Raw genomic sequence first — 13,791 nt, forward strand, 5'->3', positions numbered from 1 at the left:
CTCAAACTTTTGCCTTAAAACTCCGTCTTAAAAGTATCCCAAACTGAAATTCGTCTTACATTATTGTGAAATTTGTCTATCTATAAAGCTATTTTGAAGGTTTAATTTTCAGAATTAGTAGTAGTATTGTTAATTGATGCCATCCTTGCTATGAATTTTTACAGCTGTGAGATCGTCTGATGATAAATTTGAGAGCTGTAATTATAATTTCTGGATTGTTTGGTGAAAGTGTGTACGTAGTAACTCTTTTCCATGATCATACGTGAATGTTTTACATGTTTTCAAGTATATGTGATATGTGAATCTAAGATTGTGTCACAAAACAGATGCCGAGACCAACTGTGGGAACCCGTCAGAGCAAGATGGGGAGGGCTAGCTTCTGAGCCCGAGTTAGGAGAGGGGAGTGGGGGACCTACGGTCCTAGCAGTACCCGAGTACCCGTCTGTTGTCTTTGTGGACTTTACACAAAGGGATAATTTTGTTGCCTTACAGAGATGAAAGATGCGACCCACCCGTTGTATCGACACAACTCTCTTGACTGATTTGGGGATTGAGACCGTTGTTAGGCATATCTTCGAGACTTTGGGGATGACTGGGTTGTACCGACTCCGGAAGCACTCTTATGCTTTTCTGACCCTTGAGTTCATGAGTTTAACAAACCGTTGAGTTCCGCCTCATGAACACCAGTTTCTTCCTTACCATGGATATGTTTGCCACTCACCTCGGCTTGGCTAAACCTGCGACGGGAGCTCTTAAGAACATCCCGACTGAGTGTGGAGCTAGTAGCCTCATGCCTTGCTTTATCGGAAAACATGCCCCCACTTCGAGTAACATGTTGATTAATGATGTTCAACATGTCACCTTGAAGATCTTCCTCCGTGCTTTGACCTGTTTGCTTTATGAGATGAAGGATGTGATTAAGCTCAACTCACATGATGTGATGTTGCTTGCGGCGTACCTCAACCCCACCCGGTCTCAGAGAGTGACCTTTAGTGCCCCTGACATAGTGTGTGCCAGTTTAGCCTTGATGGCCTCGTCCGACACCCGTTTTCTGAGTTGCGGTGCCATTGCCACTCGGTTGGCAGAGAGGCTGACTACCTTTGAGGCCTCCTCAGCCTATACTCCGTTGACCCCTCTGGTGCCTACCTTGGACCGAGAGTACTTCCTCGACCAGAAATGGTTGAGAACATTGGAGGGTGGTGGGTTGGCATGGATAGTGTGGGGTATGAGTTGGATGTGTATACCTGCTCCTGAGCACCTTCCAGCGACTGAGCCTTTACCGGCGGCAGTGGTAGCTACCGATTCTGACAAGGAGGAGGTTCCTGAGAGGCAGGTATACCTCATTGACCCGGATATCCTGGAGGTGATGCCCGAGCCGAGGAAGGGGGACCAGGTGAGACCTGAGGATGCCCAGCCTAGAGTGGGGAGGGGACCATGTGTGGACATGGCCCACCTGGAGGTCCGGTTCGATCTGCTAACGTGCAGCGGTCTTTTGAAAGCCACGCTCGGCGGCGTAAAAATGCTTTCGACCGGATCGTTTTAGATCGGCCGGTTTCGTCTCGGTAAGGGTCTCGAAACAATTAGAGATGTTCGGAATCGCCACCAAGCATTTGTTGGATGCTTGGAACCCATTCGAAATCCACTTTATACCTCGTTCAAATCGAAGCACAAAGCAGCGTTTGACATAGGTACTAAAGATAAGGAAATCGTCCCTCTTTAGCATCATATCTCTAGAATGACTCTCGTACGCCCTGGATAAGGTCGTCCACTATCCAAAGTTTCTGAGTAAGAGGTGAAGGTACGTATTAGGAAGCCCTTTAATCAGACACCCAATCCCGCCCGCGGTAGCGGCCTCTACTGATCGATCTTGGTTGGTTGAATGCAAAAGTTAATAAAACGGTTTAAATGCGTGAATGCGCATCCAATAATTTAAAACTAACATGTGAGAGCTTTTTAAGTCGGTTGATTTACTCCAAGTATCAAGTATAAGATATCGAGTTGGATTAATGGTTGATTTGCATGCAAGACGGAAATTAAACATCCATTTACCGTATTAGGTTTATGGTGCATAACGTGATCCATTTGTCTTAGTGAAGCATTTTGCAAATATGATTTTGAATGAGCAAATAGTCATCTGATCCGTCCTATATCCGGGCTAACTGGAGTCGGGATCGTCCTAGACTAATGCTGGAAAGGGAACAGACCCTGCACCAGGCGGCCACATGAGGCGCGAGCCTGTTGGCAGTGCAAGGGGGTCTCTCCTGGTTTTGGAAATAAGAAGAAGGAGCCTGTTTAGGCGCGGGTCAACTAACAGTTGTATGCCGTGTCCTGACCGTTTGAAAAACGTTTATAAAACATATTGAAAAATGGGTATTTGACCCGATTTGGTTTGAAAGGGTCGTTTAGACCGCATTTGTTGATTTGAGGAACGAGACTCAAATAATCATCATTATTTTGATGATATTCGGTGTCGGGTTCGATTTGACAAGCTTGACATGAATAGTTTTGAAAATAATTATGAACTAATTATTTTAAGTTCACTTGAATATAATTAGTCGATACTCATCATCGTACCCGGGTTAAAATCCGGCATAGTATGTTGAACCAAGGATGACTTTGTGTTGGTGACTAATATGCTTGTTTTGAAAATATAAAGAAATGATGAAAGGCTTTAAAATACCTCCCAAAAATGAAATAAAAGGCTTTAAAATACGTTTTAAATGTTATTAACCAAATATTATCACCGAAACACGGATTTAACCGTCATGGTATGAGGAACCAAGGGTGAAAAATGTTTTATGGTTAAAACAAATAAAATAAAAAGATTCGAAAATATTTGGAATGGTAAAAATCGATTACAAATGTGAAGATGAATTAAAGGGGAAAGACGAGAACAAACACGGTTGAGTTCTGACCTGGACACCCCATTGAGGCACGAGCATGCCTGCATACCAAGGGGCTTCTGTCTCAGGCCAAAACTCAGTTTTGGCTCATTTAACCCATGTTTTGGATCGTGTTATGCATGTTTTAGCATCTTATAGTCATAAAACAAATGAAGACATGATAAAAGAAGGATTTTTACAGCCTCATACTTACATGTAAGTGTAACAACTCGTTTGGTCGGAAAAGACTAGGTTTAAAACCGTTTTGGTAAGTAAAAAGAGTGTTTTATTAAGATTAGTGACGGTGTAGTGGTCGAAGTGGTCGGTCAAGTGATTTAATGCACGATGACGGTACCAAACAATGTGTAAGGCTTGTATTTACGATCGGTAGGTCGTAAATACGCGTCGGATTGTGACCTAAGAAGTCGAGTCGAGAATTTTTAGGGATAAAAGAGGGGGCGGACACTCGCGTAAGTTCTCAAATGGGGGCATTTGAGGGGTATTTATAGGAAAATGAGTGGTTGTGTGAGTTTTGAGCGACGTGGCCACCTGGGCTGCTCAAAGAGGCGTGAGCCACGTCGCGGGTCTTCGAGTTGTCCTGTCACTTTCACACAAGTGCAATCATGATTTGTTCTATCCTAGGATTTGTAGTCACATGTTTGGTACTTGACCATTCATGAATCCGGGAAATCTTAGTATAGAAAGCTTTGAATGTTTTGTTTTTGGTGGTTGACTCGGTTTGACTCGTTGTTGGAGTCGGGATTCGAATTTTTTAGTCGGTTTTTAGTCCGGTGTCGGTTTTGACTCTAGTTAGTGTCATTGTGACCCCGTCGTCGTGCATTAAACACTCCAGGTACTTTTGAAAAGTTTTAAAATGTTTTATTTTCGAAATCGTTTTAAGTTTTCCGACGTAAAGTTGTACACAAACTGTCGATCAAACGTCGCGATTTCAAAGCATGTTATAGTCCGATAATCATCGGGTGTTTGTTGGAGTCTCAGCAAATACTGGGTATCTACACCATGGCGAGTGAGGGAGAGGGTGGATGAGACTCAGCTAGAGCAGCATGTACCGCCACAGTACCAGTTTCCCTGTTACCCTTCCTACCTTAGCCCTGAGATGAGAGTGAGCGACCTCACGGAGAGGGTGTCAACGACCTTGACACTCCGGAACCTCCATGAGATGGCGTATGTGCAGGGCATCGGGACCGTGGCAGCGCAGCCCGTATGGTGGAGGGGCGTTGGAGACGACAGTGGAGTTTTTCACTCTTTCGGCGTGGAGAGGTCTACTTGGGGAGAGCCCCAGTCATATCCCTACGGTTTCTTGGCCCCTTGGCGTATGGGCGCAGATGTTGGTGTTGGTGGAGTGGCAGGTCATGATGCAGCTGGAGCGGGCACGTCAGGCGGTGCTGGTGGTGATGAGGTGATGGATGATCAGGATGCGGAGTGATGACGCTCCTTTTCTTTATTTTATATATCGTATCATGGGTTTGTAGTGGATATTATTTGTTTTGGTTGGTAGTACTTTATCAGACTTTGGTATGTATGATTGGCCATAAGGCCGTATTTTGAGTACTTTAGACAGTATGTGCAGGATATTGGAGTCGGGAAGGCGTTCCGACTCGTGTTTATATAGTTGTTTGGTTTTAGCATGGTTTTTGGAGGCTTTTCGACCTGTGGCTACTCGATCGAGTAACTGCAGGTGTGACATTTGAGGGGTGTTCTGATCTCAGCCTACTCGACCGAGCAGCTGATGAACTCGATCGAGTAAGCTCAACTCAATCGAGTGTCTAACCAACTCGATCGAGTAGCACTGTTACAGCTACCTTTCGTTTTACAACTTGGTTGAATCATCATATCTTTAAGTGTTGTTTTATTATTTCTTGTTGTGGGTGCCTATACCACTGTTTAGCCTCGACGGTGGTGATATTATCGTGTGTGGTTGTGCGATGTATACAATTTTCAACGCTATGCATATAAATTAAGATGATAAAGCATGTTATTTCAGGTTATGTGAGGTTCAACGGTTGCATATAGATACATATATATCATGCGAGTAATGTTTACGTAATGTCAAGAAAGTGTCGTGGCTGTCATGAGTCGAATGCGTATATCGGTTAATTTGTACAATTTTCGGTGGTATTTATATAATTTTGTATTCTAAATCAAGCTACCTTAGAGAAGTAGTGTACAATGATTATAATGTTGTAGCATAACTGGTGTGAGCATATAACAACTAATAGATGACTTGTGTGTTAGTTGGTAATGCTATATCTTGTGGTGTGAGACACGATTTCAGTGATTTTAAATTTATTCGAGTTAATTTGTGTAATGTCAAAAGTATGAGTCAAGGTTGCCTTGTGGTTGTGAGTAATGTCAGTATGGTATAATATGTATCGGTTTGAGGGACGGGAAAGTTGTTTGATGGTGAACTTCGGGGACGAAGTTCCTTTTAAGAGGGGAAGAGTAATGTCGCAAAAGAAAAATGACGTAATTATAACAATTTTACAGTATTTTTGGTAGTATTTTAAAGTATGTGAATGATGGTTTGAATAGTTTTATTGTGGTTATTGTGTGAACGAGTAAGAGTTTATAATTGTTGAATGAAATAGCATGTTGTATACTTTATGTTCGGTAATTATTCGTTATGTTGGCTTGAGAATTAGATGTTATTAGCAATAGTGGAGTTGTCTTTAGCAGAACTGTATTGTGGTGTGATTAAAGTGATAGGGTGGAATGAATCGTGTATTGTTGTGAATCTATGGTAGGACCGTTGTTTCGTATGTTTTGTAATTGGTAATTATTGACGAGTGATGAATGAAAGTATAGTCTGATGTTTGTGTTGGTGTACGTTTGAATAATAGTATGTAGAGAGTGCAGGTGATAGTTGAGTTAGTCGTTATTGTGGTTATTATGTGTTCAATGATGCAAAAAGGAAGTGGGTGATTAGCTGAGAGTCGTGTTGTGTGTTGTGAGCTAAGGCGAACGATGATGATAATGTCTGATGAACATACGTAGGGGGATGGTATTTCTAAACAGTTATGTGACCTGTGTCGGGTAGACGGTGGTGTTGACATTGGTTTTGTTGGCATGTATCGCGGGAGAGGATGAGTTGAACTTCGGAGACGAAGTTCCTTTTAAGGGGGGGAAGACTGTAATACCCGTCCTTTTAGGGACCCGTTGACCGACGCTGACCGACCTTAGACACATATCTTGACCTTCGGAAACCTTACGAGCGATGACTGGTGACGGTGTGAGCCTTAGTTTGTGAGTTACTCGATCTAGCGGAGGCTACTCGATCGAGTAGCTTGGGAGCTCGATCGAGTAGAGGTCACTCGATCGAGTAAGTCAGTTACTTGATCGAGTAACGGGTTTGCAGCGAGGATTTATATATCGTGTTTCGTGAAACCTCAAATCATTTCTGCACTTCATTTCCTAAACCTAGATGTCGTCTCCCCTTCTCCCTTTCACCATAGTTCCTTCCATAGGAGTCCTTGAAGATGCTTATGCCATGGGGATAGGTTGCTTGAGTCGGGTAGCGGCCTTGACGCCGGATTGCTATGCGTAGGTATGTCATCGTCATCATCATTATTGTTGTTGTTTCCGGTTAGGTTTATAGTGGTAGTGATAGATGATTGTATTGTTTGTATAGGTGTGTTGCGTGGTTGATTGATATCATGTGGTCGGACGCAGAATCGCTGCGGTGCGCTAAAGGTAGGTTCGCCTACTCAGTACTGTTGGTTGTCTAGAGTGTCTTTTGATGTGGTTTGGCTGTTGTAGTGTTGATATGATTGACTGATTGTGAAAGTTGGTTGGTGTTGTGTTGTTCCGTTTACCATTGTTGTGGTGCAGCTGATTATGATTGTTTGTCTATGGTTCTCGAGGTGCGTCCTCGGCTGAGTGGAGTCACTTGCGGGAGTGGCTTCACGCCCGTTGTTCGCCCTCCGTGGAACCCGCCACGGGAGGGGATGTGCACATTAATATACATGGGTTTATCGCTCGGTATGATGAGTGGGGCTTAGGTGGGAACGGCCGCGGTCCCCCACTGGCAGGGCTGGTCCAATGGACAGTCGGTGACGGTGATTGGTTGGAGGAGGTGTGATGTGTGTATGTTTTGTTTTGCCTGTGTTGTGTCTGTGGTTGTTGGTGTGTTTCTTCAGTTACTGACCTTGTGTGGTTTTGTCTTGTTGTTTGTTTCTGTTGTGTCTGCCGTGATCCCTTATGGTGAGCAGTCAGTCTTAGCAGGTTGTGATCTGGATGTTAGCTGGGTGCTTGGCGGGATGAGTCTTTCACGAGTAACGACAGAAGTAGTTCGCATAGTGGTTTTGAGTTGTATCTTTTATATATCAGTAGTTTTGTTAATCACTTGTAATATAACTTAATTGTTCTTTTACCGACATTTGATTATTACTGACCTCGGGCAACCGAGATGGTGACGCCCTTATATGCTAGGGAAGGTCTTGTTAAGGCTCCTGAGTATATGGGAGTGTCACAGTCATAGTCAAAGTCGAATAACTTTGACGATGTTGTGGTGACAAAGCGAGATTTTGCTTCTGCCCTTATCATCCCTTTCAATCATCCACTCTGCTAGATTAGGTTATGTGTTTATTTGAGATTTTTAGCTGAACTACTAAGTGTGTGTTTAGTTGAACTTTTTACTTACACGTTTTAGTAAAACTTTTAAGTTATGTATTAGAGTACTTGAACTTTTAAGGTGTGTATTTGAACTCTTGTAAACTTCTAGTTTGAGATATGAAACCTCTCTGTTCGATGTAGTTGTGTACCGTTGTCGATTGCGGTATATATGTTGTTGTGAATGTATTTTGTTGGTTACATATGCTGCTTGTGACTAATCTAACATTTGGGGGAGTTGTAAGCTGGCTGCTACGGTTTATGGTCCTGCAAATTTGCGAAGGAATCTGGTCTTTTTGCGAGGGAACGTCCGTAGAAATTATTGACTTATGCGACGAAGCCAATCAGAAATATCGTCGCTATTCCATCGCAAAGTTGGTTTTTGCGGTAAAATTACCTTATTTTGCGACAGACTACCAAACTAGTTTTTTTGTAGTGTTAATTAAATGTAGTTACCACGTTAAACTTACAAATCTTTAAACAGTGTGAATGATATAACAAAATCCAAACTTTTTTCTTTTTTCACCATCACAAATTTCATTTAGTATTTTTGCTACATTTTTTTTACTTTATTATTTATTTCGTTCTAGTTAATAGCTATCTATTTTCAACTTTAGGTGTATTACTAAATAACTATCTATTTCCTTTTTAGGTAGTTTTTTCTGATTGTAAATTGAAGCGGGTCCAGTGATTGGTTATGAGAGAATTATACTCTATCCGATCCCCTAAAACTTTATGCCAAAAGCAATATATAATAACTCATTAGGATGGAGAGAGTAGCTTTTAGTCATAAAATGTAAGCGGGCAAGACTTGACTCGTTCGTAAAATAAATTGTAGAAATTCTCTTGTCGAAACTCGACAAAAATAGTGTGCAGAGTGAATATAGCGTAGCGGGTCAGTCTAACTGTCTAAGTGAATCAAGTCTCCCCAAATAAACGATGGCGGGTAAATACAAATATATAATCCCGGTGACCCGGTCACACTCAAATAAGATCCGTATCCATCCATCCATCGATCCAACAAAATGGGTAGATTATAGTGTGTAAAGCTGTAACGCTCCTCCGCAAAGGCGCCTCCTCGAAGTTTTCAAAAATCAAATACTGGTATATTCAGACAGACAGCTTTACCCCTCCGTATATATATATCCGTTAGTCCGTTACACACAAAAAAGGGCTTTTTCGCCTTCCTCTTACATCCTTAATCCTCCTCTTCAATTGCACACTTGCAACTACAATTGCACTGTGAAACTTGACTCTCTATTGTCTATTCTCATTCCTTGTTTTCTGCAAAATCACCCTACAAAATTCATTCGCTTGTGTAATCGCCGCCAGTTTTACCTGAATATTTGTCACAGCATTTCATCCTGTTAGTCATTCATCATCATCTTTTTGTTTGTTTTTTTTTTTTTTTCAATTGTTATTGATTGATTCTTGTGTTCTTGTATTTGTTTTTAATATAACCGCGGTTAATTTGATTGAAATACAGAATTGATCAAAGATTTTGATCGTCGTTGATACTTATTCAATGGGGTGTATAATTTAATTAGGGTTTAGAGGGAGGGTAGTAGTGTATTTTTACATTAGTTTCATTGTTGGGAGTTTAATAATTATCCACCATCTTGCTTGTTTATTTTGGTTAACACTACTTATTAAAGTGACAGAGGTCTGACATATGATTAATGAAATGATTAAACAAAACAAATGTAATCTGCAATCTGCAATTTCCATTTAATCATCTCTCAAATGGATGGATCACCCATCTTTGCTTCACTTTCTTTCTCCATCTTTATCACTATGCCTTTCAAATATCCACCAAGTAGGAGTAATACACTAAGCCATTTTCGAATACCTTTTTCATTACTACCTGCCATTCTGCTTCTAATATAAGTGTCAACATCAAATTTACTTGTCAATCCTTTACTTTATTTTCTGCTATTTACGGAGTACTCCTTGTTAACTTGTCATGCTGCCTATACTATTCCTGCCTTGACTATGTGATATGCTCTAGTCTCTATTATGGTTTTTCATTGTTTTTAAGAGTTGCACATTTTTGTATCATTCTTTTTCAACTACTTCTCTCTACAATTAGATTTGTGGCTATCTCCCGTCGCTTTAGCTATGCTATACTCTTTCTTGCTAGCATATATCTACCTTCACTTTAGCTTTATGTTTCCCCATTTGCAGTTTCATTATGTAATTCGTCTGATTATATTGTTTTTCTTATTATTTTCTACACGTGATGACTTTGCATCTACTCTCACCTTCTTTTTGTTTTTCTTTTTCTTACATAGCTGATTATAATGCTTATTTTTCTTCTCCAGTAGTGGATTGATTTCATCCGTGTGGAGGTTTTATGCACTATATAGAGGCAATTTGGCCAGAATTCTGCAATGAAGAAATTATTTTTCTTCAGGACTTCCGCTGATAAGCAAGTTTGTGCGGAGAACTCGTCAAATGGTGGATTGGATAATCAACGAAACACAAGAGATGAGCTCTCTGCTCAAAGCCTTAGAACCTCCCTTTTTAAACCTCAAAATCACACATCAGAGAATCAAGGCCCAGACCCCAGCATTCGTCTTAGAAGAAGCCAATCATTCTCATCAGCAGCTTATAAGGGTAATGCAATGGCACAAGGGAATTTTTCTTGTTTCAGTGACCAGAGTAGCTCACCGTCAAGTAGTAGTAGCAGTGTCAATGCTCAGCAGCATATTCACTCATCTCGGTAACCAGTTTTTGCTAATTATGGTATTGCACATTTGCTTGTCGAGTCTCACATGATTTCCATTTCCAGTAGAGCCAAACCCTCACTATTCTTTGGTTACGTATTATGATAGAACAACGCAAAATGAGTTCTAAACTGGAAACAGTTCCTTTTATTCTGAACTAGCAGAGTAATTTGATACGATTCTTGGCGTAACTTTTGGTATGGGTCATGTGAAAACAAGATTTCTGTTTTACCCCGCTATTTGCGGAAGGCCTCAAGGCACGGATAATGTTGTTGTAGTCGCACCTCACTTGGCTTCAACATACATTTTTACAGGTTTGGCACATACCGTGATTTTCTTTTCTTTTCTTTTACTGTTGTAGGGGTCGGACACGTACTCCAGAGAGGCATGTGAAGGCAAAGGGATTCACCAAAGTTCCTCTTGAGAATGATCACAGCAGGAGGAAGCCTCCTTCTCACTCTTCTCGTCGTTATCATGATCACTCGGGAAATGCTTCTCTTGGCTCAAGTAATGTGTTAAATGAGGTTCTGGATTTATATATCGATGGAGAACAGGATTTTGAAAGGGGCGGCCCAGTGAGCAAAACTTCGTTAAAAGATCATGCCCAACATGTTGGTAAAAAGCCTCCAAGAATCCAATTTACGGGACCGCCATCTCCAACTGGCAGTATCAAGCATAATCCTAGAACTCATTCATTTCGAGCTGCTAGAGGATCAGAACATTATCCCTCTTCAAGAGATTGGATTGAAACTGGCTTTGGCTGTGAATCACCTAAGGCGCTTGCAAAACATGTAGCTGAAAAGCTTGGTCAGACTCATTCTAGGAAAAAATCAAGAGACTTTGATTACGATGTTCCTACAACAATTGAGGATGTTTACGGCAGATTCTTCAACAAAAACGGAACTTCAAATCCGGAGACTGCTTTTCTTGAGAGTGGTGTACCATGCAATGATCATACGTCACCGAACGGGCCTCGTGCTAGTTCTGGTATACACGCAGAAGACGAGGTGGACATAGAGTTAAAATCGAAATTTCAGGAGGCTAAGGACAGGATTCTGTTTTTGTCTGAAGAACTAGAACAAGAGTCATTTTCTCGTGATATGGAATTTAATGTGCCTTCATTGATTCAAAGAGTAAGAGGGTTAACCGAGGAGAAGATAAGTTTGGCACTTGAGCTTTGTGCGGCTCTAGAAAGTCGACTGGCTGATAGGTCTTCCATGAAAGAACAACTCAGATCACTAAGCCTTGAATTAGAATCAAGAACCCTGAAATTGCAGAAGGAAATTAATGATATTGAGAAAGAGTTGGACAGGAGGTCTAGTGATTGGTCGTCAAAGGTGGAGATATTTCAGGCGGAAGAAGTAAGACTTCGTGAACGAGTGAGAGAGCTTGCCGAGCAAAATGTGTACCTACAAAGGGAAGTATCTTCTTTGACCAAAATGGAAACAGATAGGAACAACATGGAGAAACAGGTCAATGATCTGACTGCCACGTTGGAGTCTTACCAAGGGGAAAATGAAGATCTTCGTCAGGCTATCCTTGAGCTACAAGAGAAGTATAAGGTTGCTGATGAAGATAAAGTTTGCCTCCAGAGAAATTACAGAGAGAAAGAAGAGGAGTGTAAAGACTTGCACATGTGTGTCACCAGGTTACTCAGGACATGCAGTGATCAAGAGAAGACAATTGAAGGCTTAAGAGGGGAACTCACTGATATGGTCCAGGAAAAACATCCTATGGAGAACTTAGAAAGGCATGTTCAGAAATTACAGCTGGAGCAAATAAGGTTAACAGGTGTCGAACAGATTTTAAGAAGAGAGTTTGAATCTTACAAAATTGAAGTTGATTCTCTTCGCAGCGAGAATATTAGCCTGTTGAACCGCCTTAGATCGGGTGGTGATGGAAGTGGTTTGTTGACTCTTAAGATAGATGAGGAATTATGTGGCCGTCTTGACTCGTTACAGGGACAGGGTTTATCATTGCTTAATGAGAGCACCAAGATGTGTTCAAAGTTGCTTGAATCCCTTAAAAGTGTAAGCCGAAGTGTTGGTAAGGAGAGCACAGAAGTTTTCAGGAATAGTTTAGATGCACATTTTATCATGGAATCTGACATGAAAGTTCAAGGTTTCAGACGGGGAATTGAAAGTCTGATGAGGAGTTTGCAGAACATATCGACAGTAATGCGTGAAAAGTCTGATTTGTCCTCAAATTCCCACACAAAAAGTATGGATGATAATGCATTTGGCTTACAAAATGGGTCAAATGTAAAGGTAACTGTTACACTAATTCTTGAGCTTTTGTACATTGTCATAGCATCTAGGGAAAATTTGATCTTTTGCTTGAACAGGATTTTACCAGATCGGAGCTCAAAGCTGAAGTTTTATTAACAAGTCTGTATCGGGAGAAATTGTATGCTAAAAGCCAAGACATTGAACAATTACAGGCCGAAGTGGCTACTGCTGCAAGGGGAAATGATGTTCTTAGGTGTGAAGTCCAAAACGCCCTTGATTCTCTGTCTGCTGCTAGTCACAGGATGAAGGAGCTTGAACTCCTGGTGAGTGTTTTAACACTAAACTTAACCTTCAGGGTGTATTTAAGGGCTTTAGTCAATCTTTTCTATCTAGTACAGTAGTTTTCACATGGGATGCTCTTGAGCAGTGTCTTAAGGCTCTGACGAATAGCGGGGTAAAAAGGTCACAAATATGCAAGCCTTAGTCTTGTATTCACAACACACAGGTTGTTTTTGAATGGTTTTGGGATCAGTCATAATGAAAATTTCGTTAACATGGAAAGAAGTGCCTGCACTCAATACTTTGAGCTATTTTACATTTTTCATTCATTAATCCATAATGAAAGAAAAGTAATTCTTTGGCTCTCTTAAAAATTGGAAACCTTGTTTAATTGTGCTGATGAAACGAAATTGCCAAATGACAAATGTCGAATACTTCATAGACAGAGTTGCATACCTAGTTCTATACATCGAAGTTCTTAGATATCAATTTTTGTTTTCATAGATGATTAAGAAGGATGACAAAATACAACAACTTGAGAATGAACTCCAGGAGAGCACAAAAGAAGTGAGGAAATTGCCCAAAGTTACAGAAGAGAGAGATATGATGTGGGAAGAAGTGAAACAACTTGCTGAGAAAAACATGCTATGGAACTCAGAAGTTAACTTGTTGAAGAAGAAAATTGAGACGCTCGATGAGGAACTTCTTCTAAAAGAGGGAGAGATAACCATTCTAAGGGACACTTTGGGGAGCAAGTCATTCGACCTTTTGGCAAGTCCCGACCGAACCCATGAATTCCTACTATAACCTGATTGTTGTTGATAGGGGGAAGCTAACTTTTTTGTTTAGGATAGGAATGTCAATAGTTTTCAGTCTTTCAATTTGGTACCATCACAATTGTTGATTTCAAGTTTTTTTCTTTTCCAACTTTTTCCTGATATAACTATACACACTGCCATGATTTGACTTGAAAAGGAAATTTGATTATGATTGTATAAGTTGTCTGTTTCATGCACACACATTGCTGTAAAGGAAAGTTCGTTTACG

At 40.9% G+C, this 13,791-nt stretch overlaps 1 protein-coding gene across 4 annotated transcripts; it reads left to right on the forward strand.

The window, feature by feature from the left end:
* Positions 1-8,681: 8,681 nt before the first annotated feature.
* On the forward strand, positions 8,682-13,742 carry LOC141600020 (uncharacterized). Of its 4 annotated transcripts, none has more exons than XM_074420171.1 (5): positions 8,682-8,877; positions 9,833-10,233; positions 10,599-12,504; positions 12,582-12,788; positions 13,249-13,742. In XM_074420171.1, the coding sequence occupies exons 2-5, from the start codon at positions 9,902-9,904 to the stop codon at positions 13,549-13,551; spliced, it is 2,748 nt and encodes a 915-aa protein (XP_074276272.1). In that variant the 5' UTR covers positions 8,682-8,877; positions 9,833-9,901; the 3' UTR covers positions 13,552-13,742. The 4 variants fall into 4 exon arrangements, with proteins under 4 accessions (XP_074276272.1, XP_074276273.1, XP_074276275.1 ...); XM_074420172.1 differs by having other exon boundaries at positions 8,704-8,877; positions 9,836-10,233; XM_074420174.1 differs by lacking the exon at positions 8,682-8,877 and adding an exon at positions 9,250-9,327.
* The last annotated feature ends 49 nt before the right edge of the window (positions 13,743-13,791 follow it).

This window comes from Silene latifolia, chromosome 9 (assembly GCF_048544455.1).
Source record: "Silene latifolia isolate original U9 population chromosome 9, ASM4854445v1, whole genome shotgun sequence".
NCBI classification, from domain to species: domain Eukaryota; kingdom Viridiplantae; phylum Streptophyta; class Magnoliopsida; order Caryophyllales; family Caryophyllaceae; genus Silene; species Silene latifolia.

What these genes read in the sequence shown, in the direction of transcription:
- LOC141600020 (XM_074420171.1), top strand. Translation starts at nt 9,902, where the DNA reads ATGAAGAAATTATTTTTCTTCAGGACTTCCGCTGATAAGCAAGTTTGT. An exon ending in AAAATGGGTCAAATGTAAAG is followed by an intron (nt 12,505 to 12,581) that starts GTAACTGTTACA and finishes TTGCTTGAACAG; the next exon opens with GATTTTACCAGATCGGAGCT. An exon ending in TGAAGGAGCTTGAACTCCTG is followed by an intron (nt 12,789 to 13,248) that starts GTGAGTGTTTTA and finishes TTGTTTTCATAG; the next exon opens with ATGATTAAGAAGGATGACAA.